The sequence below is a fragment of the Chlamydotis macqueenii genome, chromosome 9, assembly GCF_036417535.1.
Source record: "Chlamydotis macqueenii isolate bChlMac1 chromosome 9, bChlMac1.mat, whole genome shotgun sequence".
NCBI classification, from domain to species: domain Eukaryota; kingdom Metazoa; phylum Chordata; class Aves; order Otidiformes; family Otididae; genus Chlamydotis; species Chlamydotis macqueenii.
In genome coordinates, this window is record NC_141564.1 from 27,049,106 (window position 1) to 27,077,020 (window position 27,915).

The 27,915-nt window shown below is 51.7% G+C and overlaps 1 protein-coding gene across 17 annotated transcripts in view; it reads right to left on the minus strand.

Moving 5' to 3' along the window:
* Window positions 1-410: 410 nt before the first annotated feature.
* MBNL1 (muscleblind like splicing regulator 1) overlaps window positions 411-27,915 on the minus strand; it is an 88,088-nt gene continuing 60,583 nt past the window's right edge. For 10 of the 17 annotated variants that reach the window (XM_086755127.1, XM_086755140.1, XM_086755131.1 and 7 more), the window contains 9 exons: window positions 23,795-23,965; window positions 22,098-22,298; window positions 15,662-15,919; window positions 14,596-14,649; window positions 13,558-13,711; window positions 9,562-9,597; window positions 8,771-8,865; window positions 5,437-5,511; window positions 411-3,794 (listed from right to left, as the gene is read on the minus strand). In XM_086755127.1, the coding sequence (XP_086611253.1) occupies window positions 5,455-5,511; window positions 8,771-8,865; window positions 9,562-9,597; window positions 13,558-13,711; window positions 14,596-14,649; window positions 15,662-15,919; window positions 22,098-22,298; window positions 23,795-23,965 (1,026 nt within the window). In that variant the 3' untranslated portion in view covers window positions 411-3,794; window positions 5,437-5,454. Of the gene's footprint in view, window positions 3,795-5,436; window positions 5,512-8,770; window positions 8,866-9,561; window positions 9,598-13,557; window positions 13,712-14,595; window positions 14,650-15,661; window positions 15,920-22,097; window positions 22,299-23,794; window positions 23,966-26,323; window positions 26,429-27,385; window positions 27,463-27,915 lie in introns of those variants that run through there. The other 7 variants (XM_086755142.1, XM_086755143.1, XM_086755134.1 and 4 more) reach the window with 7 other exon arrangements.

Here is a 27,915-nt window from a genome sequence, read left to right on the forward strand (position 1 = left end):
AGAAGTGGGGCTCCCTCTAACGTCAGTCCCCACCTCGCCGCACCCCGCTCGCCTGCTAAGAGCAGGGAAACCGAAAAGCGGGGCGATGCTGGGGGTCCCTCGCTTTGACGCGCACCTCGGACGCGCTGCCGCAAGAGGGGAACGGCAGCTTGGGCTGCGTCTCCGGCATCCCACGGCGTCCTATTTCCCCTCTGGATTCAGCAGCAACATCAGGGGCACTCAGCAGCCTTCACCTCCGTCCTCTGCATTTAACACCCTGCGCGCAGCTGAAGGAAAATCCCAGCACCAGCACGGGGTGGGGGTTTCCACAGCCGAGTTCTATCCCCTCAGCCAAACAAACAGACAGCCGCAATGAAAAACGTGTACAGAAGGAAGCGGTGCCGCTTTTAAGCTGATCTAGGAAAACAGAATTAAGCAAGAGAACTTTTATTAGGGCAATTTCACTTTATTTTTTTTCCATACAGCAAGGTCAACTATAGCAGTAATAATAAAATAAGCATAAAAACAAATTGCAGCCCAGGACAGAGTACATAATTTGGAGCAACTACAAGCAAAAAGTAAGTCTGTGATTACATAATAGTAAAACCAAGCACATCTGTCCTTTCAGCAGATGAAAGTTGCGGGGTTGCAAGTAAGTGCAACGTCGTTAATTATTCAGTGTGAGTACTGGAGAGCTCAGATACGTAACGGCCTGATCAGGTTGTCTTTCCAGCTTTGGCATATTCAATGACAAGGTTTCTGGAACGCTTCCCATTAAACCGGTAACATTTCCCAGGGTTGGTTTTCACCTGCTAAAAGAACAGGACCACTACAGCAATAAAAAATAATCACGTAACAACTACAGCTACGGTGTGCTGTTTGGTTTGCCTGTTCATGATTCAACTCTGTTGTGAAAGTCAGTATTTGTTTTGAAGAATCTTTTTTGTGAACAATAAACCACTGAAATTGTCAGAAACTGGTTTGAATAGCATATATCTTTAATATATTTTGATACTTTAAACATGCAGTAGATTTTGAATAATGTACGGAATATTTGATCCATGATTTCACCTCGATGGTTTGAAGTACCTGCTTTTTTTTCTTTTTTTTTTTCTTTTTTTTTCTTTTTTTTTCTTTTCCTTAATGATTTTCAGGCAGATTTGAACCAGTGGAGCTTTTGTCAGTCATGAGATCTTGGAAGGATGGCATATCTTTCCAGCTGAAAAAATCCTGGCAAACTACAAGCTGTCCACATAAAGCAAAGCAACTTTTTTGAAGGGGTATGGAGTGCTAACTCTGTGCCACTTTTGCAAGCAATTTTGTTCAGCCTGTCATTTTATTAGCCTTAACAAAACTCCTTGTAATTATAGACATTTTTATTCAAAATAAGATCTTACTATTATACAGGTTTCTCTCTTTTTTGACTATATACAGAAGTGCAAAAAGTCAACCTTCTCTCTATACGTTCCCACATGCTAAACTGCAGCATAATCAACCCTCAAGAGTTTGCACACACACACTATAATTCTTGTTACGTAAACTTTGAGTATTTGGATTATCAACAAAACGTCCCTTGATCTATTGATTATGCAGCTTATTTATAACAAGGCCTGATATTCAGGGATTTCAAAAAATATTTAAACAATATTTTAACATTTGAAATGGATACAGTAGAAAATAAATTTTATTCTAATATCTAGGAACTAGATTTTCTCATAATAACTAATTACAAACAAAATAAATCATCAAAATATTACTCAATTGTCTGCCAGGATTGTTGCGATAGCAACAACTTAACTCCTTACTTAGCAATGATTATATAATTATAAGATATCCATATAAAAGATCTTTGTTCTTTTAATGAAAACTAGACAAGAACTAACGATGACTGACATTCTTACATTGCAATATTAAACCAGTAAAATATAAATCATTTCGTTAACAATAATACGAATACTCATATGACACTACACGTAAATCCAAAACTGAGTACGTTATGAAGAAACCTACTTCTCTCTGTATTCTGAAAAAGTCATCAGTAAACTCTAATGAAACAAAATTCTACAAACTGAAATGGTATTCAACTGGTAATAGAAAATGAAAACAACCTAATAAATGTAAGAAATAAAAACTACACTGTAACGAGAAAAAATAAGTAATATCTCTAATGTTAAGGAACTACAATAACATGTGAAGTCACCTATACTTTCTTAACACGATTGAAATTACATTGGTATGGGTTTGAACCCGTAATGTAATCATCTAAGGCTTTAATAGATGTACAGTACAATCAGGAAAATCAACACATCATTCTTATACTATAAAGCATCTCTCTCAAGCATAAAAACTCGCAGTAAACTGGGAAGTATGGCGAGTTCTACAACCGAACTCGCGCTTCTTCCGCTCCACGCTACGCTACCAGTGACCTGGCCCCCACGTCAGCACTTTGCTGAACAGAGCAAAAATATCCTTTACTAGCTGCAACATCCAAACCACAAAAAGGAATTCCTTTGGATGAATCCGCTCTTAAAACTTGAATGCACATCTATCTGTTTGTTTTTATTTTGTAAAGGCTTTCTAAGGCTATAAGCAGTTAATCTGAACAAAAAAAATCGCATATAAAACTCGCCCAAGTATTTACCCCACCCAATTTCTACGCTAATTAACATCTCCATTTTCCCGTATTTTGGTTTGTCGTGCATCTGATGTCAGTGCTTCTTCCGTCTTTGTTTAGAGTCACCCCTAAAGCGTGACTGTGATGAAGTAAAAGCGAAACCCATCTCTGCAAAACATTTATAGTCCTTGTGACTTTCGACAGAGGCTATAAATAGAAGCAAAAGAAGTTCCTCAAACACTTGTTAGTGTGTCTCAGAAATGGCTTTTCCCTTTCGTATGTCACGTTGTACGGTAAAATGCGCATAAATATCACACTACGATGCCTTAAAATAGCTCTCTATGCGTCCGGTACGGGTTAACGCGTACGGCTGCAGCGCCGTTGCTGTGCTGCCCGCCGGTACTGCGAGGAACAGCCGGCCATTTCTGAGACAGCTTTGGTTTGAAACAGAACGGTGCCCTTCGACTGATCGGTACTCGTAAAGCAAGTGAAAACGTGGTTCTGAAAATAACACTGCAGAAATAATACTCGAATCGGATGTATAGTCTATGGCACTTCATGAGAATCCTTAACGACATGGTAATTAAAGCCATGGATGTGCTTTAAAATATACACAGTTGTGGTTTTGCTTGGCACATTCATCTCTGTCAGATACCTCTCTTACCACTTCTTACAATCTATTACATTAAAAATATTACTCTTAAACAAAAATTACTGTGCATGCACGCTCTCATCTATAATGGCAATTTTAAATACAAGGTGCACCTTTGTTATTTGTAAACCTTGAAAGAAATAAACTTACGTTAAAAAATTATATCTTGGTCTACAGACGTACCAATACATAATAGATTTCTGGTTACACCATCGTCTGTCCTTTCAAGGTGACACACGGGATCATGTAGGAAACAGGCGACATAGGCATATTCAAATACGTACACCTGCTCCTGCACCAGAAAAGACAGACAATGCTGTAGTTTTTAGACAAGATCACCTCAGCACAAATATCAATTCAATGTACAAAGTATATAGGCAACAGTGTGCAGTGGATTCCCAGGGTCTCGTTTCGTCTCGCTAACATGCAATGTGTGGATGCCGTACTGCTGAGGGGTTCTGGGTGCTGCTTGACGGTATATACACTATGGCTAATGGGCTTGTCCTGCTCGCCACCCCGACACACTGTCCTGTTCTCCTCAGTTGGGACCTAGAGAGGAAAGAAGACACAGCGCTTTCAACGCAGTCGTACTGCCCGTTAGCACCACAGCAGCCCGGACTCTGCATCTGCCACGGGGAAACCTGCCGCCCAGTACGGGGGAAGCCTGCACCCAAGCCGCTGCGGGATCTCCCTTTGGTATCGCTCTTGCGGCAGAGGTTCGCTTTGCACCCGAATTCTGCAGCGAGAAGAGCGTGCAATACGCCGGCCTCCCGCTGTTCCCGACCCCCAGCTGTGGGACCAGAATCCGGGGGCTGGTTTCCAGGCCCCAGAGCCCAGAGCCTGGGAAGCAGCTCCCCACAAAGCACCAGCTGCCATGGGAGCGCTGCCCAGCAGCCCCACGCCCCCTCAGCTTCCCAGGCCCTGCTGCTGCTGCCCTGCAAAACCTGGGAGCCCAACCCGTATCCGAGAGGCACCTAAGCATCCTCAGAAATCAGAAACCTGCCTTCCCATGGTAATTTTCCTGACTCCCCCGCAGCCCCAACCATCCCGAGCATCCTTGGGCAACCCTGAGCGCCCCCCTCTCATCTTTCTCTGGCCTGTGTTGCCTGGCACACCTCCAGAGAGCCACTCCTCCTCCCCCTCCAGACGCTCTCTGGAATGGGGACGACCCCAGTCCTGCTGACCGCGCAGGGACGCCTGGTAACAAGGCTGCAGGCCAGAGGCATCCCACCTGAGCCACTGAAGCAGTGTGAAAACGTTTATGCTCAGCTGGAAGCAGTAACAATTGTTATAAACCCACTGCGGCAAACGGGTTAATCCTCACCCTCAGTAATATCTCCGCTATGGCCGAGCCAGGCGATAAAGCACCACCGCAGAAACGGAGTGCGAGAGAGAGACAGGCAGTACACAGGATGAGCTGTCCCCGGGGAGGTGACGTGCTGCGGGAGGTCTTAGTGACAACGGGCAAGTCAGTGGCAGACTGGGAATGAGTTTAACTCGGGGGAAAAAACCTCCCAAGCCTAGGCACGCAGACCAAGACTTCAGACGCTGTGGGCTGAAAGGTTACGGTACAGAAAGGCGGCATACACTGCCCGCAATCGCTGCTCACACCAACACAACGCAGGTATGACCACCTGCGCCGTGGGGCCTCTCCTTGCCTTGTCACCCTGCCAGGAAAATACGGCACGTACCGCATGTAATCTGACAGCCTGTGCTCGGGGGAAATCAGGCTTCGGCTAGGCAGATGGCTAAACCTGCATTTTCAGAGATGCTGGCTTTCCAAACTTGGAGATTTGAAATTAGCTCTTCCTAAAGACAGCTTAACTAACCCCCCTCACCCGAGAGCTGGCTCACATCAGCGCTAGAGCCATCATCCTTTCTAAACAAAACATAAAACTCTGATTTTATACTCCCTGATTCTGCTACTCAGAAGCTCATCCACACGTTTAACATGTCCCTTCTATATCTAAAACTAAGACCGGCATCAGGCCCCACGCACTAGCTGGCGTGGTCACTGCTAACCGGGGGATCTCCACTCAGAGCACGGCACGTCGCTGGAGTTCAGCGCCTCCTCCCCCGTGCCTTACTGGTTTCCTTAGCAAGAAAATAAAATCATTCTCTACTTGAAAAAGACAAATCACGCACACGTAGAGGTAAGAAAACGGCAAGCAAGAACACACTGGGAACTTACTGTTTGATGACAAAATGTCTACATCTGTGTAACATACTTGTGGCTAGTCAGATGTTCGGCAGATATTATGGGTATCTACAGGCAAAAAACATAAACAGTGAGTAACACGTGCAACGAGCCGCCCCGGAGACACAGCGCTTTGCTACAGAACTCAGGTTTGGAAATGTGAGGATCAGCTGTGAGTTGGTGGATTTTATATTGTAACTACAAGTTAAAGTCAGCTGAAGTGCTACAACAGCAACTTAAAACTGGACAACATTGTGGTAAGTACTACTTGACAGGTACAAATAAGTATTATTGGTTGTTTAGGAAACAAGAGAAGTTAAAATCTACAAAAGTCATGCAGTGCAGTAATTGAAAATAGCCCTTTTTGTTGGCCTACACAAAGTTCTGTGCTGTCAGTGTTCCATTTAAAACGATAAATTCTGCAGTGGCCTTGTTTCAGCCCGATTTTGTGAAGTGTTCACTGCTTTCACTGGCTTGGGTTTTGAACGCCAAACCTAAGATGCCCTGAGCTGGATTTTCACGGCTGGTGAAAATCCACCGTGGAGAAGAGCTGCCTGCTCTTCCCACGGCGGGCATCACGGTGGATCCGCTGAAAAGCAGAGACTCCCCAAAGCAGTGAAACAATTCTCAAAATGTTCATCTGGTAAACAGAATTCAGTGGGTGGCTCCTGAAGTGCCTCATCCACTCAGCTTCCCATTAAAATAAAATTTAAATCCGAGTAGGCTACCAGCAGTACAAATTTCAAACCTACGTCCCACACCCCAGCCCGGGCGCGAGCCGCGCCCCCTGAGCGCAGTGCAGGGCTGCGGTCCGCGGGAGCGGGCCCCCCCTTGAGAAGGGGCAGCGCCAAGGCAGCGGGCGCCGGAGGTCCCTGAGGAGCCCCGCGTACCGACGGGGCAGAGATGTGCCCGCGTACAGGGAGACACGCTGAGGCACGTGACACTAAATTGATCTGCAGCCTCGCAGGCGGCTCTTGCTCTTGAAAAGGCTCTTTTTCCTCATGGATACGTAGGGCGACCTGTTAATCTGCAGAAGAAAGGGAATGGGGAGCCTTCCTCTTAACTAAATCGTTCATGGGTCTTGGTGTTGGTCCTTCCCTCCCTTGGGCCCTCTCCTCCCCGAGCAACTCCACACAACTCTACGACATCGCCAACGTGTACAGAAATGCGCTCCGAGCATAATGAAGCTTCTCATACCATTTTTCTCTACGGCTGCAGGACAGGCCGTGGCACCCGACCGTGTAGGAGCATCAGGGACAGTGCTGTCGGAACATACCGAGGACCTTCAACACCCGCCACTGAAGATGAAGGGCCAGATCTCGAGACTTTCGGCATGCATGCACATCGCATTGTGTGGCATTAAATATCGTCAGCGCTGCTCACACCGTATATACATATATTGGCTATATATGTATATACTGAGGTTTGGCTGAGTGCTTTACTACGTGTGTTATGAGGCTCCAGGGAGGATACGCATGAAATGGTCAGACTCCACAACAGAAAGGTCCCCTGCCATCTATCCGGGAAAGTGCATGGTTATTTAGACAGAGTTGATTTTTTAAAATAATGATGTTTTTCTGTGGCTTGGCTTCTTCTCACAACTCTCTGGACTTACAGAGGGTACAGGGACACTTAAATTACCCGTATGGTGCAGTAAATTGCAATACTATACTGTATCCCCTTTGGGGATACAGGTGGTTGCTCGCTTAGGTGACACGTAGGCAGTCCCACCTATAAACCTGCTTTTCAAATTACAGAGTAGCTCTTACGCTGGTGTAAATCAGAGTGACACAGTGACCCAGCAAACGCTTCCCAGGAGCAGGAAGCACTAATTTTCGCTAAGCAGACTAACCTGAGTGTGTGTTGGAATTGTAAACTATCCAGGTCCCTCGTGAGACTCGGGATGTGCACGCCTCCCTGCCACTGCAGTGGTGTGATGTTTGGAATAATATTTTTTTTGAGAGATCGGTAAGTGGGCAGGCTAACAGCGAGCATACAGCTGGGCGCAGTACGAATGGCAGGGCTCAACGGGGAAAGGAGGAGCGTCTCGAAGCCAAGGTCCCCGGACTCCGTCCCGCGAGAGCCCACAGCACTTGGTACCCGCTGCAGCGCGCGCGTGAGGCCGCCCAAAGCACAGAGGGGCACGTGCAGCAGGGCACGGGCACTGCCGCTTAACACCAACTGCAGCTGCAAACCTGGCCACTTGGGATCTGGAAATGGCGTAAGGAGTCAGCTCTAACGACTCAGGGAGCTGAGCATGTCAGGTGAGTCAGTCTTAAAAATTGACATTTGTCCTCAGAATTAATTTCACCTATAGAGCCAAACCTGCAAAACGCCGAGGAAAATGTTTGGCCCCCTTTTCTAAAAGGCACACATGTGATTTCCCCTGAGCCGAGGGTAATACCTGCGTATGAGACCTGAACTGACGGTTTCATGATGTAAGGCAATTCTAACTTCCTAGCAAATCTCAAAAAAATCCTTTGTTTTTGTAAGAGAAAGAAGAGGGTCTTTGAAAAGCTTACTGCTGCACTTTCAGCCAGCTGTACTACAGAATCTGCATTTTTGCCGACCCAGCTGGATAGCAACAGGCCTCGTCCTGTTCCCAGGCGCAGCTCCTCTGGTCCCCATCTGTGGAGTGCAGGTCTGGCTTTTCGGGGAGGACTTTTAGTCACTTATTTAGGACAGCATTACTCTCTTATTCCCAAAATACATCCAAACACGGCAACAATCGGGGCACCATTTAGAAATAAAACCTAGACTCTACTGGACGTTTTCTTAACTGATGCCTGTTACTACAAGAAGTCATCGGCCTTTCCCTAGCAGAACCACAAGCTGAAACAAAGGTTTAAAAGAAGTTTCGTGTGGCCTATGCTCAAACGTTTCTGTCTGGCTCTTGGAGGAGGAGAGTGAGGACACGCTCAGACTGCTCAATTCGGACTGTTAAAATCCTCATCCTGCAGCCTCTCTGCACAAAGGTTTTACTGACGTTCACTGGAGTTCTGCACCAAAAGGAGCTGTCGGGTTCCCAGAAATAGAAATAAGTAACGGGTTCTGTGTATTAGCCCTTCCTCTTTACATCTCTGAGAGCAGAAATAAGCAGCACGGCCCGAAAATGTTAAGACTGAGTCAGAAACCCTATTATCAATTATTTTTAGCACCAGAAATGGAACTGCAGCACCTTTGGAGCATGGCTGAAGGCTTATTAAGCTGTGCTGCAGGTCTTAGAGAGAATGTGTAGGCCAACAAGAGGTAAAATCAAAACCCCCATGCTCATTAAAAGCACCGATTTCAAGTTGTCTGTAAGGAACAAAGCTGTAAATTAGCAAACCTGGTTGGCTGTGGCTGTTGCAGCGAAGGGAACACTTGTGGCAGATGTTGTTGCTGCAGACACAGTGGCTGGCGTAGCACCGTGCACCATGGGAACTTTCGGAAGGAAAATCATATAAGCAAACATACAGAAGAGTGTAGCAGTATGGGACCAGAGCAACACGTGGTAGGAGAATTGAGCATGGTATTTATCGCAGCAAAAAGCCGGAGACATCATTGCCAGCGCGTGACATGCAACCACAGTGCAAAGCAGGACAACATTCCAGGGAGAGAGAGGGGAGGGAAACGAAAGAGAAAAAAAGGGGAAAATGCTTGTTACCATCAAATCAAGAAAACTGACACAAACAAGCTTAACCATTTCAATACAAAAATCAACGGAAGAATTTTTAAATGCCCTTATATTTACAAATTTTTGTCTTTTAAGAATTCAACCCAAATATTTACTGCAAACAGAAGTTAACCCTGCTGAAGGACAGTACGGGTCTATGTGGCTACATAAGATACAGTCTTTATTTAACACAGGATAGTTTCTAAACACTGGAACTCATAGTCCAATCAAAATCCACCAAGGAACCATGTGCAATTCAAACAACTGCTATACAAAATTAACCATGTCGAGGTGTCCGTGTCAATTAAATCAAACAACGGCGTTTAATTGACAGGTGTTAGTGCAGGAGGCTGCGGGAGATGGATTGCCACGAGAGCTGTACGTTAAAATCTAGCAGTGGATTTTGAGGGTCCGTGAGCCGCACCACAGGTTTAAGAGAATCAAGAAACAAAGCTGGCACCTACCAACACTTGTAGCGGGTGTCATGCACAATATTGAGCCTGCCCATCATGCATTGCAACAGGAAGGTGGATTTGGAAAGGGAAAAGAATTAAAACAACCCATCACACGTGTAATTAGGAAATTTCATTTGAACAAAGAAGAAAAATTGTTATTATGGGAACAGTGGCATGTAACCGTCAGCACAATCAAACCACACAATAGCACAGTGATCCGTTAGAACGCGTCTCCAGAGAGGGGAAAGAGCCGATGGAACTGTGTGCTGGGACACCTCAGCTGCCTTCGCAGCACCGTGCAGCATTAGCATGGCTAGGAGAAGTTTCTCCAGCTTTATTTTTAAACTCTTTTAGTTTTAACTCTTTTTGCCTTTTGACACAAGCTTTTAACGGTCTTTGCCCTGGTCTCCTCAGACTAAAGCAGTTCAAAGTCTCACCGGCCTGGCCTGAGGCCCAGCCCTGCCGCGCCGGCGGGGCTCTCCTCTGCGACGGGCTGCAGCGACGCCTCCTCGCAGAGCCGCCACGGATCCGTGCTGCCCGTTAGCCACAACGGCTGCTCCACAGTTAGGAAACCCAAGCGACTCTGGCGTGCAGCGCTTTTGCTGTCACGCGGAAGCGATGCTGCCTGTCCCCGGTCAGCGGCGTGAGCCAACAGCTCCTCGCCCAGGCAGCTCACGGCAGCACCGAAGGACGCTTGCTCAGCAGATTTTTCTGCATTACGGGACACATTTTAAGCTGCCAGTGTCTGGGCTCACAACCTGCAACTCTCTTTAGGCTACACAAAAATAACTGGAGTGACAGCACCTGCTGAATTCTGCCCCGCAACTGCAGAGCCAGCAGCAGAACGGTGTTTTTAAGAACAGAATATCCATTTTTTAACAAATAATGTACTCTTTTATTTAACAAATAACTGTTAATTATGCCTGACACAGCAGAAACTGAAATAAAATTTTGAAATCTGGGAACAGAGATTGGAGTGGAAGTGGAACAGCATTCTCTAAGAGTGTCAGAGGGAGCCACAGCAACACTGCTTCCTTGACGTTACGTGACCGTGACAAGGGGACAGGAAATTGTTTCAGCCGGTGCCAGGCATTGTATGGCTTGCACAATCTCCAGAGCATTTAACTAAGCAGGGAAAAAGTCAGTCAGTGTAATTACTGCTGGGGACAAGGTTATTCTCTGTCACCACTATCTGCAAGGCTACGAAGAAAAGGGCATAATCATGTTTCCTAATTACTCTTCTATTTCTGTGTCATGGTAGAGACTGAAAATACTCACAAAGAAAGGTTAAGTAAAAAAGAAGGGTAGCTTTTCTGACTTCCCCATGCACAAATCAGAGTTGAAGTCAATGGGATTGCTTCTAAGATTAAAAAATGGAGCAGAATTTGGCTATAAAGTGCAAACAAGTCAAACTGCTTTCTCAGTCCCTCTTGTGACATCTCTTTGGTGTTAATGAGGTTACACAGCAGAAACTTCAGTTCTGTCTCGCTGCAGAAGTGCTCTACTTACAAGACTGTCCACACTTCATTAGATCTGGAATACTACGTCATTCCATGCATTGTTAGGTCTACAGGTTAAAGACGAGTTAGATTTTCATGATGACTCTGAAATATCACTGTAAAGCTTTTCCTCTCAAAATTCTAGTCTGAGTGATCATCGTTAACATCATAACCAGAGCACACAGTTTAGAAAGGGAGTCGAAGCAAACGAACATAAGGCAGAAATGAACATACTAGCCAGGGCGCAATAACTGGCAAATATGAAGACATAATGCTGTATGACCCTCTTACCAGCAATAAAAATCATTTTTGCTGTGACCTTAATATTCATTTTGACTTTAGAAGCTTTGACTGGCTAATGAGAAGGCATGAATAATAAATGTGCAGTTTCAAACACTCCCTAGCTTTTCAGCACAAGGCAGGATTTTAATTCAAGGATGTGCTCACAGTTAACTGACCATAACTTCACCATCACATTATTTCTGCAGTGAAATAAAGCTATTTTTATAAATATTCTAGGTTTACTGGTGTTTTATGCGTTTTTCTCTCTTGTCTCCCTGGCATTAGTCCCCTCAGTCTGTTTATTCCGTCCAATCTACTAAACCCTAATTAAGAATACCACCACAGCCAGCACAAGCGCTCCTGGCGAGGCGAACAGCTGTGCTTGCTCCTTCCCTCCCTGACGTGCTGGAGAGAGCAGTGTTTTTACACAGACCCAGAAGCCCCATGGAGGGAGGTGCTCACACCGACATGGCTTCAGGAAAGCGTCTGTGCACGGACTGGTTCCCAGTGAGGAGGCAGCAAGCTCTCTGGAGCGGGAGCTGCAGTAACTACACAAACGTGCAATGCGGTAAGCTGACGGCAGAGGTGGCTGAAGCCTCGCCACTGCTGGCTGCCCGGCCCAGCTGCCTGCCCGCAGCTCTGCCCCTTGCAGGACGACAGCTCCTGGGAGCACCCTGTCAGCCTCAGCCCTTTCTTTCCACTGGAGGATTACGCTCCTCAGAGAGCGGCTGGCCGCCCAGCTCACACGCACCAGCCAGGAACAGCTGTGCACGCACAGCTGAGGAGGCACGGCAGGGTAACAGGCACCAGGGCATGAACTCCATCCACCTGCGCGCACGCAGATGCTCCCAGCCAGCTCGCCGTTACCGCAGGACAAAGAGCATGTGAAGTAGCAAACGCCAGGTAACCACTGCTCTGCAACTTCACAGCCCCACAGCGAAACGCCTGCCCGCCAACACGTCAAGAGTTGGCAGCCAGGACCGAAGCACCACAACAAGCTGTGAAGGTCTATTAAGTCATGCAGAGCCTCCTCCTTCGGCAGGCCACCTCCACTTATTCCACCCAGCCAACACAAGTGTTCCCGGTTCCTTCCTGCACGGCCGCGCAGACTTCCCGCTCAGCCTGTGGACAGCTGCCAGCACCAAGGTTTCTGGGAGACCTCATCAGGAGAGCTGTGCAAAGCTGGAGCATTACTGGAGAGTGGTGAGATGGGTCTCTAAGAGCATTTAATAATTTAAGGTATAGTGGAGCGCAAGTGTCCATCCCCTGGTGTGGACGGTCAGCATGACAAAGGGCCGTCCTCACAGACTCCTTCCAGTATTTGAGCACAGATCTACCTGATGTCCTCTGCGTTTCACCGCTCACCTCCTAGAACGACAGTGCTGTTTTAATGTGGGCTCACAAGTACAAACACTAACTCAGCTCTGTTAATACAGGCGGAAATTCACCTGACGTGCTAGACAGATAATTTTTCGTGCTGTTTGCAGAACCAAGACGTGTATTCCAACTGTGTCTTATTTCCTTCAGAGGGATTTCTGCCTATGTAAACAGTACAGGCATCAGTTCTTCAGCCACTGCACTGGGACAAGTGTAGCTGTGACCATTCTGGAATAAAAGCAAGTGCACCTCGGTGCTGCTCAGACCAAAATCGGCCCTGAGGCTTTAGCGGCAGAGGCCTGACCCTTGGTTTCTTGCATAGGTTGGTGATCAGCCTACCTGCGAGACTGCCTGCCTGTGCCTTTTGTCATCACTGCACCACAACGAAAATGAAAACCTTCAAGTGTGTGACTCAGAACAACTGTTGCTAAGCACACGAAGGCAAAGGGGTCTTACAGCAAGAGAAACAAACACAACAGCTTAAGAGATGTGTAACAAAGAGAAGTTAATCGAAGGAAAGAGGAACGAGAGAGGAAATTTCAAATTCCGATTTGGGATGACAGAGCATGACGCTGACTTTTCTATTAGACTGGGGAACACCCACCCAGCTTCCCAGAGCAGCAGAGAGAAGCCAGAGTTCCTGCAGTCAGCACCTCCTCTGCCCGCGGCCCGCCCGGCACCGCAGGTCGCAGCCCGGAGAGAGGCTGCCTGCGCGCGGCACCAGCGGCCGCCGCGCAGATACCTCTACGCGTGTGCCGTCAGGAACAAACAGTTACTTCCTAGTGCATTGTTTCCAGAATTCCTCCTTCCCCCTCCCCAGAAAAGAAGGCAAAGGAGACGCGCTTACCTGGTGGGAGGAAGGCTGTATGCTGCTGTAACTGCATGTTGGCAAGAGCTTGCTGGTACTGGAAAATACCAGTGTTAAAGACTGCGGTGGCACCATTGGTTTTTTCAAGCGCAGGCCTCTTTGGTAATGGGGGAAGTACAGCTTGAGGAATTCCCTGAATGGTGGATGGGTATAAAAATAAAGTCCAGTAAAAAAAAAAACAAACAAAAAGGGGTGGGGAGGGGGAGTGGAGGAGGACGGGAGGGAGGGAGAAGAAAAGGAAAGAGAGAAAGGAAAAAAGAAAAATCAGTAGAAGGCAAAACAACCTGGCAGCACCATGTTTATCCATGAGCAAGCAAGCAGCATAGCAGACTTAACTACCAAATAAAAGGCGAGGTAAAAGCTTTACGGGGGAGCACTACGGTAGCCTACCATACAGCGGCACAGGTAACGTGTCGGAGCCGTAGGTTATAGGGACCGGCATAACCGCTACGCTACGGTAAAGCGTCAGGGCTCTGGTCAGGAGCGAGGCTATCGGGGCAGGGGAAGCAGCACTGCTAGCTCCATGAGGATCAACACGTAGAAGCGATGTTAATAGTCACCGTCCGGAGCGATGGCAGGGCCGCTGGCGCCAACCCACTCCCCTGCGCCTGCCCGGGCATGCAGAGCGCGCGCCGCATGCCGGCACCCCCGGGCCGCCTCCGCGCCACGAAGCCATGCCAACGCACCCTGCGCCCGCGGCCGGCCCTGCGCCACGGCCGCCTGCACGGCACCCTCGGGAAGGGGACGGGATGGGACGGGACGGGACGGGACAGGGGGGACGGGAGGGGAGGGACAGGGACGGGAGGGGACCGGTGGGGCGTGGGGGCGGCGGGGTTCGGCTCTGGAGCCCTGCACTGGGGCCTGGCCCAGCCTAGCCCGGCCCGGCTGCCCCCACGCCCCTGGCCGGGGATCGGGGACGGGGTGGGGAATCGGGATGTTCCGTCTCTACACGTTAACCCCAAACTCGACTCTACGATACAGCTACATGCCAAGCTAAAAGGTGAAAGGTCATAGTACCAGGTCAAAGGTTGCCTCGAGGGGTCGCTTCAGTGATTTGACAGCCGACTGAGTCTTAATTAGCAGGCAGCGAGCACATGATGGCAATGGCCAGTGGGGTCAAGCGCATTAACATAAACAGCAAGCAGAGGTGCATCATGGGGGCAGCAGTGCATTTGGGTAGGTGAGAAAAAACAAATAAAAACAAATCACCGGATGCCGTGTACAACGGTAACAAGACTAGGCATGCACGGGGGGCCGCGGCGGCCCCTGCGCGGGCACGGCGGCAGGGCGGGCGTGGCGGTGCCGCGCCCGCCCCCAACCCCTCCCGCGGGCGGGCCGCGGGGCGCTGACGGCTACGCAGCAGCGGAAACGGGGCTCCCCGCAACCGGCCACCGGCTCACCGCCCGCGCCGGCCAGCAACGGAGTGCCTCTGGGAGCACGCGGCCACCGCCTCGTGCCGCCGGTGCTGCTGCTCCCGCTCCTGGCCGCCGCGCCCCGACGCCGTGCTCCTTTTCCCACACCCCACCGGGCTCCGCACAGACACCACCGCCTGCCACCGCGGCCCTCCTCGGGGTGCCGTCCTCTCCTGGCTAGGAACCCAGCAGGAACCCAGGACCGGCTGCTACCGCTACGAGGTTTGCTCCACGCCCTGTCAGCGCTGGGACAGCCCTCGCCGGGGGCACGGGGTGGCTGGGCTGCCAAGGGCATCCACACGGCAGATCGACTTCAAACTAAGGCTCTCCAAACAGGGACTCAGGGGCTCATCTCTCTGTGCAGCTGGACAGATACACACCTACCCCCACACAAACACAATAAACTATATACACATATATGCACACACACTGCACACACACGTACACACATATATGTACATATAGGTACTCTGTACATCAGCAGGCAGAATCAGTGAAACACCCGCACGGCCTAAGACTGCTCAGGAGCAGCTCCGGCACCACATGCTGAGAAAAGCTCGTTGCACGGTGCAGTGATGGGGACCCTCGAGCACACGCACACCCCCCAGCGAGAACATCGGTACCGCCTCTCCTCAGCGCACTTCTGCTCCGGAGGCGTTCTCCCCACTCACCATGGCGGCTGCGGTCGCTGCTGCCTGGGCAGCTGCAGCTTGGTTAACCTGGTACTGGGCAGCCTTGATCTTGGCTTGCAGGTGCGCCGGAGGGTGAAAATATTTGCACTTTTCCCGTGAGCATCTCCCTTTGATGTAATCCATGCAGACGGTGACCGTGTTGTCGTTGGTGTCGATCATGGCGCTGTCGGCGGGGTGGGCGAACCGGCAGTCGTTCTCTCCCCGGTTGCAGTTCCCACGCTGGTACTCTCGACACACCTGCAACAGCAGGAAAAGAGACGCTTAGTCTGGGTGTCGCAGGCACGGCTGCGAGAGCATGGCGAGGACAGCTGCCCAGCCCCAGGAGGAGCAGAGTGGTGGTGGGACGGGGGGGCTTGGCTCCCTGGCAGCAGGGAACTGGCTCCTCCAAAGCCACTTCTGATGCCAAAGAGCATCAAATCCCACCAGGATCAAGAGCCGAGCACACAGCGGGTTTTATTTTGGCTCCCACTTAGCTGCCCCGGGGCTTTTTCTGTTTTCTGAAGTGTGCTGTGGCTAGCTCCCAGAAACTGAAGGAATCGGAAACCGAAGGACAGAAACCTCTTTGGCTGGAAGGCATCCCCGCCGCTGGAACGCGGGCTCCAGCCCGGCCCAAGGCAGCACGGAGCCCCCGTCCCTCCAGCCCCGCCAGCGGTGCGCACACTGACTTCATCACCGGTGCGACAGGCAGTGGCTCCCTCTTTGCAGCCCGCGCACGTTCTGTGTTTAAAAAATGATGTGTGCTCTTCAACTGTCAGCTCCGCAACAAAAATGCGTTTGTCATCTTAGTTTTCCAAAGGTTACAGGAAACAGCAAGGGACAAAAGCAGCCAAGTTAGTACAAAAATAAACCCACTTTAGTGGATGGCATTTCCTTTTAAAGGTGGGTGCCCATGAGCTTGCTGAGCAGTATTTCCTCAAGAACCTTGGCTCTGATCCCTGCAACACGCCAGATCTGGTTGTGATCTGGTGTCCACCCACACCGGTGCTCCAGCTGCTTTTTAACCTCCATGCTGCTTCACCTACCAGCTGGCCATCACCTGAGGCGCACGAAGTGACATCCCCAAAGGACAAGAGCCACGCCATTGCGAACCCACTTGCAGGAAACATCCGTTTCTCTGGGCTCACTCCAGAGTCACCCTGTCCATCGCCTTTTGCCAGGCTGTGGCAAGGATTCTGGATGTGCATTTGCAGCAGAGCACAAGGAGCCACTTCAGGCGTCCCATGGCTCTCATTCATCCTCGTGCCCCTACTGCTTGTGGCGCACAGCTTGCAGAACGCGAAACAGACTGGGCAAATTCCTCAGCTGCAAAATAACCACTCGCCTTCCAGCTAATTCCTCAGCCAGCCCCTTCCCCGGTCCCCAGGCAGCGACAGGGACCACCGGGCCAGCCAGCATGGCACAGGGAGCGATGGGGGAAGGCGGTGGCGCCTGGTTAAGCCATCAGAAAACACAAGTCTGCTTCTGGTACCTGTTGCGTGCTAGCTCCATCCCTGCTCACACGCTGCTCCTCGGTCTCTCCCCCTCACTCTCAGGTGTTCACCGTTGGGAGCTGGCATGTCACCGCTTCTCCAAGAGAGCTGTGGTCAGCCCCACCGCCTGCACTATGACTTGCTCTCCTTCACCATCCAGGAATACTTCTGGGCCATGAACCAGTGTCTCCTACCCAAACACAGGCCTCCCAAATAAAAAAAAAAAAAAGGATAATTTCCTTTGATTAATTGTCTGCACTCTAGAAGCAAACTGCAGTCTTGTCCTCTGAAGACAAAGAAAAGGACGCAGCTAACATCAGATGATCATCTTTGCTCTTTGTCTTGTATTGGTGATCCACAACACCGAGCCCTCGAAACCACTCCACGAATAAGCAAGGACTACTCCATTACCAACACAAAGATGATATACACAAATTCATACGTAAGTGTGTATAGATATATAAATATCCATACACACAGAGACAGAAAAAGCATCCGCAGAGAAGCTAATTTTATCACCATTAAAATCCTAAGAAGAATGACCAGAAAACTGAAACCGTTCAGCAGAGAGATAACCTTTGGCACGTCCAGAACAGATTTTCTCAGCGCTGTCAGGCAGGAGCTGAGCTAAGTCAACGAACGGCGCGCGCAGTGCTCCCTAACGATCTCTGAGCGATGGCTCACGTGGCAGACACAGCCCGCAATCCTGCTCGTCCCTTTAATCAGTGCGCCCAGCAACGGCTCTGCACCCACTGTGATGGTCGCCGGGAGTGTCTCCAACTCTGTTTAGCCCAAAGCCAGCACTGCGCACGGTGGTGTATTTGCCACAGGCAGGCAGTAATGTATCGTTCAGCTCCTTGAGAGGAGAGAGGCACGGAAGCACGCTATGTTGTCTCGCCTTTCAGATCTGGAGAGCTCTTAATTAGTTATTTATTAACAGCTCTGTAATTAGCACTGTAATTTTCGACTCAGTATGTTCAGAAACACAAACAAAAGAGGCACCTGTACGTCTCCAGTCTGCAAAACCGCGGCGTTAGTGCTGCGATACATTACTGATTCATCGTCATTCGCTTAACTGGTTCTAACTCCGGGCTGAGTTTATGTTGACCGCCCCACTGGGACTCAAAGTCACCCATGCCGGTGGGCAGACAACCGCCGCGTCACCTCCGCTGTGGAGAGGTCCCACGTTGTGCCCTCGAGCGCGGGCAGGGGTTTGGCTGGAGGAACACGGATGACATAGCTGGGATCCCTGCCCTTCTGTGGGCGAGTCTCACCCCTCTGAGCCTCCTCCTCTGCGTCAAGGAGAATTTATCCAGACGGGCACACTGTCCTCCACCACATTCTGAACGCTTAAACAAACGGCACTGCCGTCACATCTCCTCACTACCCAAGAGCTGAAAATCTCCAAGAACTAAGCTGCTTCTTCCCAGCGAAAAAACGGTGCAAGCAGGCAACAGCAGCTTGGTGGTGGTCATTGTTGGTGCCTGAACACTTCTAAGAGAAAATGATGGCACTCAACGGAAACCTACATGCCTCAAGCGAAACAGTTAGGCAATTCCTTTCCTCTCACTTCCCTGTCCTCGCTTCTCTTCTAGCTCACTCGAAGGTGACACTTTTGCTCCAGACACTTCTGGCAGGAGAGGAGTGTAAGGAAAGCTGCAGGAAAAGCCTCACCCCATGAAATTTCCACCCCGAGATCCTGGTTCCTCACGGGAGTGGCTGAACACACTGGACACCCAAACGCCTGCATGCTCTCTGCACTGGCAGCACGGTCCAACCACCTACGAAATCAGCGCTACTGCCTGTAACAGGCACTGCCCTGATCTCCCGAACGCTCACGTGACTTCAGGAGGTCAGGCACACTGCCTGACACACCGGCGCTGTCTGCCCGCTCCCCTTGAAATCGCGGGTACGGGTACTGAGGGCTTTCGGCTGCACACAGTCTGGGTCAGCATCCCAGAACACGAGCGCCCACTTCATTAACGCCACACTACATCATCCTTGCAGAGAAGTATTTAAAATTCTAAGCAGGACAAATCACATTCCCAGATTAGACACTAACATCACAGCGGTTATGTTTCTCAAGGACAGCCATTCCAAGGCAGAGCGAGCTCGGCCATATAAAGCTCGAACCACGCCGTAACAAACGGCACGGCCGACGGCAAGCGGCTCCCTTAAAAAGCAGGTAGGCACACGCCGGCTTCTCAGAGTCACAGTCACACCGTGCAAAACCTTTCCAGTCAGTCCTGCGTTTCTGTAACCTACAAAGTACATCAAAATGTTCTGCTGCTCATAAAAACGAAGGGCTTATTTGGTACTGGTGCACTACATTTGGGTACTCCAAGGGCCAGCACTCTGGAGAGCACTGGCAAACTGCCCCTCACCTACACGTGGCACTGTTCAAACTGCGTTTGCTGAGGGGAAAAGAGGAGGAGGAGGAGAAGACATCCCCTCCCCCCAACAGACACTGATTTAGTGAGACAGCAGCGTGGTGCAGTCAGTGGGTCAACCCAGATGCGCTCTTGATCCCAGCCAAAAGAAAAAAACTTACACAGCTTGAAGGGCAGCAGAAGGCAGGTTTCTTTAAGGTGACCTACACGGCGCAGCGCTAGAGCAGAGCAAGGGCAGGCCCTGCTGGGACACCCCTCCGCCAAGGACAGGACGTCTCCGAAGAGCGAAGTGTGCTGAGATAAACGCGATTACTGCAGAGAAGGCTGCTGGGTGCCAACCGAGCTGGGGCACCAAGTCAACTGGAGAAGGTGGCTGAGCAGTGGGTGTGCTGCTTGGCCACGTGCTGGCTGTGGGCTGAGCCCATGGGAGGGCTGGCGCTGCCTCCCCAGTGCTGCCCAGGGCTCTCTCACAGTGCCACGCCAGGAAAGGTGACAACAGGGCACTGCTCAAGTCTCACCACTTATTTTCAGAGGTTCCCAACTTGGCCATCATCTTCCTTTCTATCCAAGCTCAAAGTAAAACCACTCGGCCTTTAAAAAAAAAATACTGATTTCAGGTGCTTTTGCTGGCTTTTCCTAATTGATAAAGATGCAGACCGTGCCCCGGGGTGTTCTGTGCGAGTAACACTCGCAAGTCCCTCTCGTGCGGAGGAGTCTGGCCCAGCAGCGTAGCACCTCTCTAAGCAGCTGTATGAAGAGAATGCCAGTGTCCGGAGGACCAAACCCCACATGGTGGAGTCCCAGATTTCATCAGCTCCCCGTGCACTCTGGCCCCAGTCTGCAGGCCACCACAAGCTCTGCCTGGGGGCAGCACATGAAGAGGTGTCCCCGCACCACCCCTCTCGGGCTCCCACTGTCGTAGGCGCTTCCCTGGCCACGGGCAGAGCTGGTGCTTGCAGACGTCGGGTACATCCTGCTCCTGCTTACAAACAGAAAGCTTTCCAGCCCATGTGTCCCACCCCACCGACCAGTGCCGTGGGCTCTACGCAGGCAGCACAAACACAGCAGCTGACCTCGGTGCTGTTGCCCAAAGGGCTCCCTGCCGCTGGCATCCTCCTCTGGGTACTCCTTTCCGAATCTAGCATGATTTATTTATGAATTTATCTAATTGTGTTCTGCTTTTAATCCACCTCTGGCAGGTATCCATCGTGGAATGGAGTCCTCAAAGGAAAAACATCCCTTGGTGATTCCAAACAGTCACCCCTGCACCAGCTCTCAGCTCGGTGCGGCTGCCTCTCTGTAACCTGAGCGTGCTTTGGGGAACGCTTCCTCAGAGAAAACATCTCTAAAAAGGGAAATGATGTGATCCCGCAGAAGGGGAACCTGTGGTGATGCGAGCTCTGAGAATAGTGACAGCGGCAGCAGGAAACGCTCACTGCCAGATGACCCTCCACACTTCTCCCAGCTCGCAGCCTTCCGAGCAGCAGCCTGTCAGTCAGAGAAGCAACTCAGAAAAAGGAATTAATTTTCCTTGTAATGAGAGTTAATCCCCGTTAAGGCAGATGCACAGATAGAAACACAAATATTACAGTTACAACTGGCTGCGTACCAGTAGCACCAGGATCTGTGAGACCTGTGCTACAGAGCGCGGTGCTGAGCGCTGCCCGCCACAGGGCTGCAGGGACAGTCGCGCACAGCTCGGCTCTCCCCATCGCTGATCAGAGCTGCTGCCGGCTCCTGCGCGGCACCGGAGAGCCCTGCTAGAGGGAGAGCCGACCCCTCGTAGGCGACGCGTGCCCTAGCACACAGCCGTACCCAACAAACAGGGTGGCAGCGCACTGCCTGCCTGCTCGGCCTCCCCCATCGCCACCTTTTAACCAGCAGACCTGAGCGGGGCTCCCAGGCGTCCGCACGCAGGCCGTGCCCGCAGGCGCGCCCCAAGCACGCGGCAGCCGGCAGCACAACGCTGGCTCACCGCCCGCGCTGCCGCGGCGCCGATAAGGTGCTGAAAACACTGTCAGGCCTTTCAGATAAGAAAGATTCAGTGCAAGGGAGAGTACCAGCTAGAGAGCACTAGCACTTGTCAGGGTTGTCGCAGGGACGATAAGCCGGGTGCGGGAGGCTGTCGGGGGAGCGCCGGCCCCATCTGCCCGGAGCGAAAGCAAGAGGGAGGCTGGAAGTCATCCTCCTCCCAGGCAACTGAGGCTCTGCCCTCGCACCCGCCCTGGTTCGCGGTACCCGTGCGCACACAACCTGCATGGTAACACCTACTAGGCACACACTAACACGGGTTTGAGCTGCTCTTGCTGCTGCCACAGTCACTCCTAAAAGGGCTCAATATTTCCACTTCCTTCTGCAACAGAGGCCAGAAGCAGAAGCATTCTCATCCTGTACGATCACTCAGCCAGCTCCCCATCCTCACCCATCGCCAAGACACGGCGTTATCAGCTGAAGGGAAACCGGCATTGTTTTCTTTCACAAGAAAAATATTTTCTATCCAGGAGACACAATACCCGATACAACTTGTGGGAGTAAGTCACACGTATCGGCTCCTACCTCCAGCCTGTCTGTCCTCATTAGCTTCTGGGCAGCGGCGGCGGCAGCGGCAGGAACTGGGACACCGGGGTTCCCCGTCACCAGCATTGGGGCGGTGGGCAGGATCTCCGCTGGGACCAGGCCTGGGGAGACGGGCCCCAGGTACGGGTTGAAGGTGGCTGATGCGTTGGTGGCTAAGCTTGGTGCAACGGAGAACATTGGCTGCAGTCAGAGAAAAGAGAGAGAAAGACACTTTAAATATTTAGACTTGCCATGCTTTTTGGCAATCATCCTGGCGGTGAGCTGCTATTATCATGGGAGAGAAGCGTTTGTCGTGTTTGTGGACACAAAGAACACCAGTGCGAATGTTGCACACGAGCGAGACCACGAGGACAGGCATCCCCCGCCAGCCTTCGCCAGCTCCCTGCTCAGACTTCCCCCACGCGCTCACAACACGCGGCAGCTCCTGGAGCAAACTCTCACGTGATCTGCGTTTGAGCAACGCCATCATGCACGAGCACTCCTCAGGCCACCGCAGAAAGCCAGAGGCTCTCGGAGGGACACGGCCAAACCGTGACAAGCACCCGCCCCGGGGGACAAAGGCGTTTGCGTGAGAGCCCGACACGCCACCACAGCACACTCAGCCACACACCCCGATAAATACGCTTCTGACCCTGACGGCAGCCAGATATCTTTATTTTATGGGTTTTTTTCAACTTATTTTTTCTCCTTTGCTGCCACTTTAGCCACTGAAAAGAGAGCGCTTCATCCAGGGGAGTACTGTTTGCCTCTTCATGTAGAATGTACAGCCTTGCTCATACATTAATCAGCGCCAGTCTCGCTCATGCATTAGTCAGTACCCTCCTATGTCTGGGCTAGAAACGTCTATTAAAAGGGTTCTGGGCCAAATTCATCCACAGCTTAGCTCAAGTGACCTCTCTGGACTGCATTAGAGAGGATCTGCCACAGAGCGTTCAGCTCCCAGACGCCCATGTGCATGGTGGGTCGCTGCCAATCACCTTCACGTGTGCCGAAACGAGGGATTGCCGCAGAGAGAGACTCAGCTGCGGCGTTCGCCTTGTGGAACACCGCGCTGCGCTCACCTGCCAAGGTGTGAGAGAGGCAGGCTCGGTGTAATGTATGAGCACATTTTACTGGGACCAGATCAGAGACTTCTGACAGATCCTCCTCCCCACCCTTGGCCTTCCGTAGAAAATATGATTGTCTGCACTTCTGCCTGCCAAGCCTGAGCTGTGGACGATGCCGGTCAGACTGGCGTGCACCATGCACCACAGGGCTTTCAGCTCTGCCTGACAACGTGCCGTGAAACCCACATCCAGCTCCAGCACGTAATTCCCTGAGGAGGTTCCCCCGAGTGAATGGACAACACAGTGGGAACCTTCTCCAACCCAGGAACTTCCTACAGCACAGGAAATTGCAAAGGAAATGTCTGTTTACGAAAAGCCTACACAGATTACTGACTCTCAATTTTAAGAAAGAAGTTGCAAAAACGGAGTTAAACAAAAGACTAACAATTAATTAAACGAACAATATCACTTGAGGCCTGGGAGAACCGAGCAGTACAAGGACAGACTGACCAGCGTTTCACCGCATCTAACTGATGTTTGTGGGATTTTACAGGCACGTAGGCACACCTGCCACCCCGCGTCAGCCACGACCCGCTGTACCCGCCGAGCGGAGCCACGAAGCGCACGTACCACAGGCTGCAGCGGGGCCCCCGGCATCATGGCGTTGGCGAGCTGCATCTGCTGGGCCAGCATGGCCATGTTCTTCTGCTGAATCAGGTTATTGCGTCCATTTATCTCCAGCTGCGTTTTCAAGTGTGGTGGGGGGTGAAGGTATTTGCAGTTTTCCCTTGAGCATCGACCCTGAAGAAGAGAATTGAGAGAGTTGGCTTAGGAGCTGCAGACCTGAGAGCAAAGCCCCCGGTGACTCCTCCAGGCCATCACACGCTAACCAGGGCAGACAGACAATTCCAGCACCGGCTGCCTGCTTTGCCTTTCCAAACCGTCCGTTTCTGTCGCACAACTCTAAAAAATACCGATTCTTTTCAAAGTTGCTGAAGGCAAGCAAACACCAGCTGCTTTGAAAGCACAGCCCGCCCATCCGCTGTGGGCACGTGGTGACAGCGATGCCACGGGGGCTCGGAAGGGCTGTCGCCCGCCTGCGCAGCTCCAGAGCCCGACACCCAGCAGAACAGACGCGGTCTGCCCGCGGCAGCGAGCCCGCAAAGCGGCCGTGCTGCTCGGCCGTGTCAAAGGCTCGCTGCTCGTTCTGCCGCAGGACGTGTGTGCAAGGCCGCGCACTGCCAGGAAACAGCACCAGCTGTGCGCTGGGCCTGCAGTACGCGTCTTTGAGGAAAACCTCCTGCGTACGATGCACTGTCGTTGCAATCGCGTAAACCAAACAAGAAAATCAGAATGCGCTTGTTTCTAAATATTTCATTAAATTCAGATGCGGTAAATAATAAAGTTCATGCGCTCGTTTTATTTGAATGAAAGGACATTCATCAATTTGACAACCCTTCACATCAATAAATAATAACAAATATTGTATGTACACTGTACACCCAAACGCTTTGCCTGTAAGACAACCCTGGCCAGTGAACGCGGCCTCCTGCTCCGGGTGCCCCCACCTGTGGGGTCTCGGCTGGGAGCGGGGCACCGCGGTGACTTCTGAGAACTCACCCCGGCCCCCCGCCCGCGCTGCAAAATCCTCTGCCCGCAGGGCAGGGCCGGAGCGAGGGGCAGCGCTGCATGGCGCGCGGTAGGGGAGGCTGGGGGAGAATCCCTCTTCTCATGGCGCGTGAGCTGCGATCTCGCGTTCGTTATGGACACTCATTAATATGGAAGCCTCACACACTAATTGTTCTTTAATACTGTAACACTGGAGCCCACACTTTCACTAAATGGATGATAACAAAAAAAAATACTAAAAAGGAGAACTGAGTCATTTTCTGGAAAAAAACGGGTTCCTTAAATTGCATTTTTTCCCTTTTACTAATTCATCTTTGAAATAAATCCAAAGAGGAACAATGACAAAGCAAAAGACAGCCTTAATTTAAGCAAGAAACCGTTTTTTTCAGGAAGCAAATTAATTCAATACAGTTTGACCTTATACTGCAATTTTGCTCAGAAAGCTAAAATGTATTCTTGTCATAAGATACACCAAAAATCTAATTTGCACGACGATTTTTCTCTCCCCCGAAGGCCGGGAGAAAGGCTTTGCTGCTGCCTCCCTCCCAGTCCATCTCCTGCCGGCAGTCCAGAGCTCTTCAAACCCATTGTCACAGCGGTCAATGGACAGCCTTGCACAAGGAGGTCTACCTGATACAAAGAAAAATACGCCAAGTTTTGTGGCTATCGTCAGGCTACACACCAAGGCTGCGGAAGCCCCACGTACACGCAGCCTACTACTGGAACGAACGGCAAAAGAAGGGGGAAGGCGCAGACGAACAGAGACCCCAGCGCCCGCTGCGCCACGCTCGCTGCCGCCTTGTCGGCTCCGGGCTGCGGGGCTGCAGTCCTTGGTCTTCTCGCTGGCGGCATGGGCCGGAGGGCTCCCGCAAGCCCTCTGGTGCAGGGCCCTCGCCTTGCCCTTACGGAGCCCTGTGACGTCCCGCCAGCGTCTGCCCCTCGGACTGCGGGGTGCTACGGGCTGGCCTCGGCAGAGCCAACGCGCGGAAGGGGCCACGCGAGTCACCTGCAAGAAAATCTCCCGAAGAGCCCAGCTCCAGATGTGGGAAAGCAATCAAGCCAGGAGCCGGATCGCACACAAAAACTCTACACCACAGACAAGACGGGGGAGAACGTGCGCAGCCTGAGAAAACATTTTCACAGAGGAACAGAGATTCCCACCGCAAATGAGGATGAGGACACTTCAGTCACAAGCATTAACGACTCCTCAGCAGAAAAGACAAACTGATGGTGGTGACGGGAATCGGTGCTTACGGAGCGTGAACTCTCCACACGTGCGTGTGTACACACATACAGGTGTGTGCAGATGTGCACCTGCAGTTGCTGCTCCAGCCACACGAGCTCGCCGGGACACGGTGCAGCCCGGGGTGGACCAGTCGACAGGACACCTCCCACCTGGTCCCTATGCAGGGGAAAGCACACTTCCAGCCTGGGGGGATGCTCGCAGACCAACTGACCCTTGGTTCTCTCCTTCGCTACCAAACCGAAGGACAGTTCGGTATTTGAGCCATTTTGCGCAAATCAACCCACCTTGTTCCAGCGCTCCCCCCGAAGCACGTCAGAGTCCCACAGAACGGCAGGCGAAAGGCGAGCATCCTGAACAGCTTTATTTATGTCCGTTTTTCTCTTGGTACCGAAACCCACGCTAACTGTCGCTGCTGCTAAGTAACACAGGGCAAAAGCACACATTTACTAGCTGACTGGAAGATAGTATCTCCCATTAGCACAGTGTAAAAACCAGACTTAATTACTGCTAAATGAGTAACATGGCAGTACGACACGTGCTGTGGAATCAGAGGAGCGGCTACCAAACCCGATTCCGAAACGCAGACTAAACTCCAGGTCCTTGTGAGCCCCCTCTGCTGTTCCCCACCAAGGCCATCACTCCTGCTCGCTTGGCCCCTGATCTTTAGGGAAGACAATTTACCCCGAGTTAAAGACAAGAACACCCCACACCCCCAGGTAAAGGGTGCTTATGCCTAGTTATCACCAGCTGCTCTCCAAAGGCTTACATCTTTGTTAGTAGGTGCCTCTGGAGTCCAGTGCAGCATTTAACTTTCAACCTTTGCATTTCCAGATCCTAGCAAATTTTCCAAAAGAAATGCAGATTTCTGTTTGGGAAACGGCCTTCTTCCCTTCCTTGTACTCCACAGACCTGCGGAAACGGTCCACAGAGCGCCGCGGAGACAGGAACCGCGGGCTGAAACCCACTGTTGGAGATCTCCCTCAGAACACGGACTGCGTTCACCTCCTCTGTACTGCAAGTACCTTTTCACTGGATTACGGTGACTTCAGTCACCAGTTTAAGGCGGATTGTCATTTCTCTGAACCTTTTTTGAGCCCCTTGCTGTTTTTTCAATCATAAAAAACATGAATACCGTAAGTGAGTAAACTCAGCGAAGCAGAAGCTGAGCCAGTGCCACCAGCCTCCGGTGGGAGGCCAGGCCCGGGTGGCCCAGGTGGCCTGCGCCAGCCACGCAGGGCAGCGCCAGCGCGTCCCCGCTAAGCCACCCCGCTCCCAGGAACCAGCACCCGCCCGGCAGCAGCGTCCCCGCGCGAAGGCGGCCCTGCGCCCTGTGACAGCCTGCTCACAAATACGCCCTGCAGAGCGAGGAAGAAGAGGGCGAGCACGGCCCGTCAGCCGGGCGGCTGGGCGTCCTCCCAGCGGGAACGCCGGAGCGGGAGGAGGCGCGGGCTCTCACATGATGTTTTTCTCCAGCTATCATATCAACGGCGCTCAGGCAGGGAGCCCAGGCTGTGCTGAGCAGCCAGCCCGGCTGTCATTAAATTCGGGCTGCACCACGTCTGCAGTATTTTAAGCTGTCTGGCCTTGGCAAACCGGCGACGGGGACGGGGAGCAGCGGGTGGCAGTTGCCTGCCCAGGGACCTGTGTGGGGCCCTGTGAGGTGCCCCCCGCTGCGGTGCAGGGCCTGGGTCTGGCCTTCACTGCCCGGTCAGGGCTGGGGAGCCAGGGCGTCACTGCCGGTAACTCCTCCTGCCTGGCTCTCCAGCCGTCCCGTGCCGTGTTCAGTACCAATGGAGCACGTGGTGAGTGCTCACTGGGCTGCAGGGGACCCCGGGGGACCTGGCCGCCTCCTCAGCACCATGAGGGTGCAGGGGGG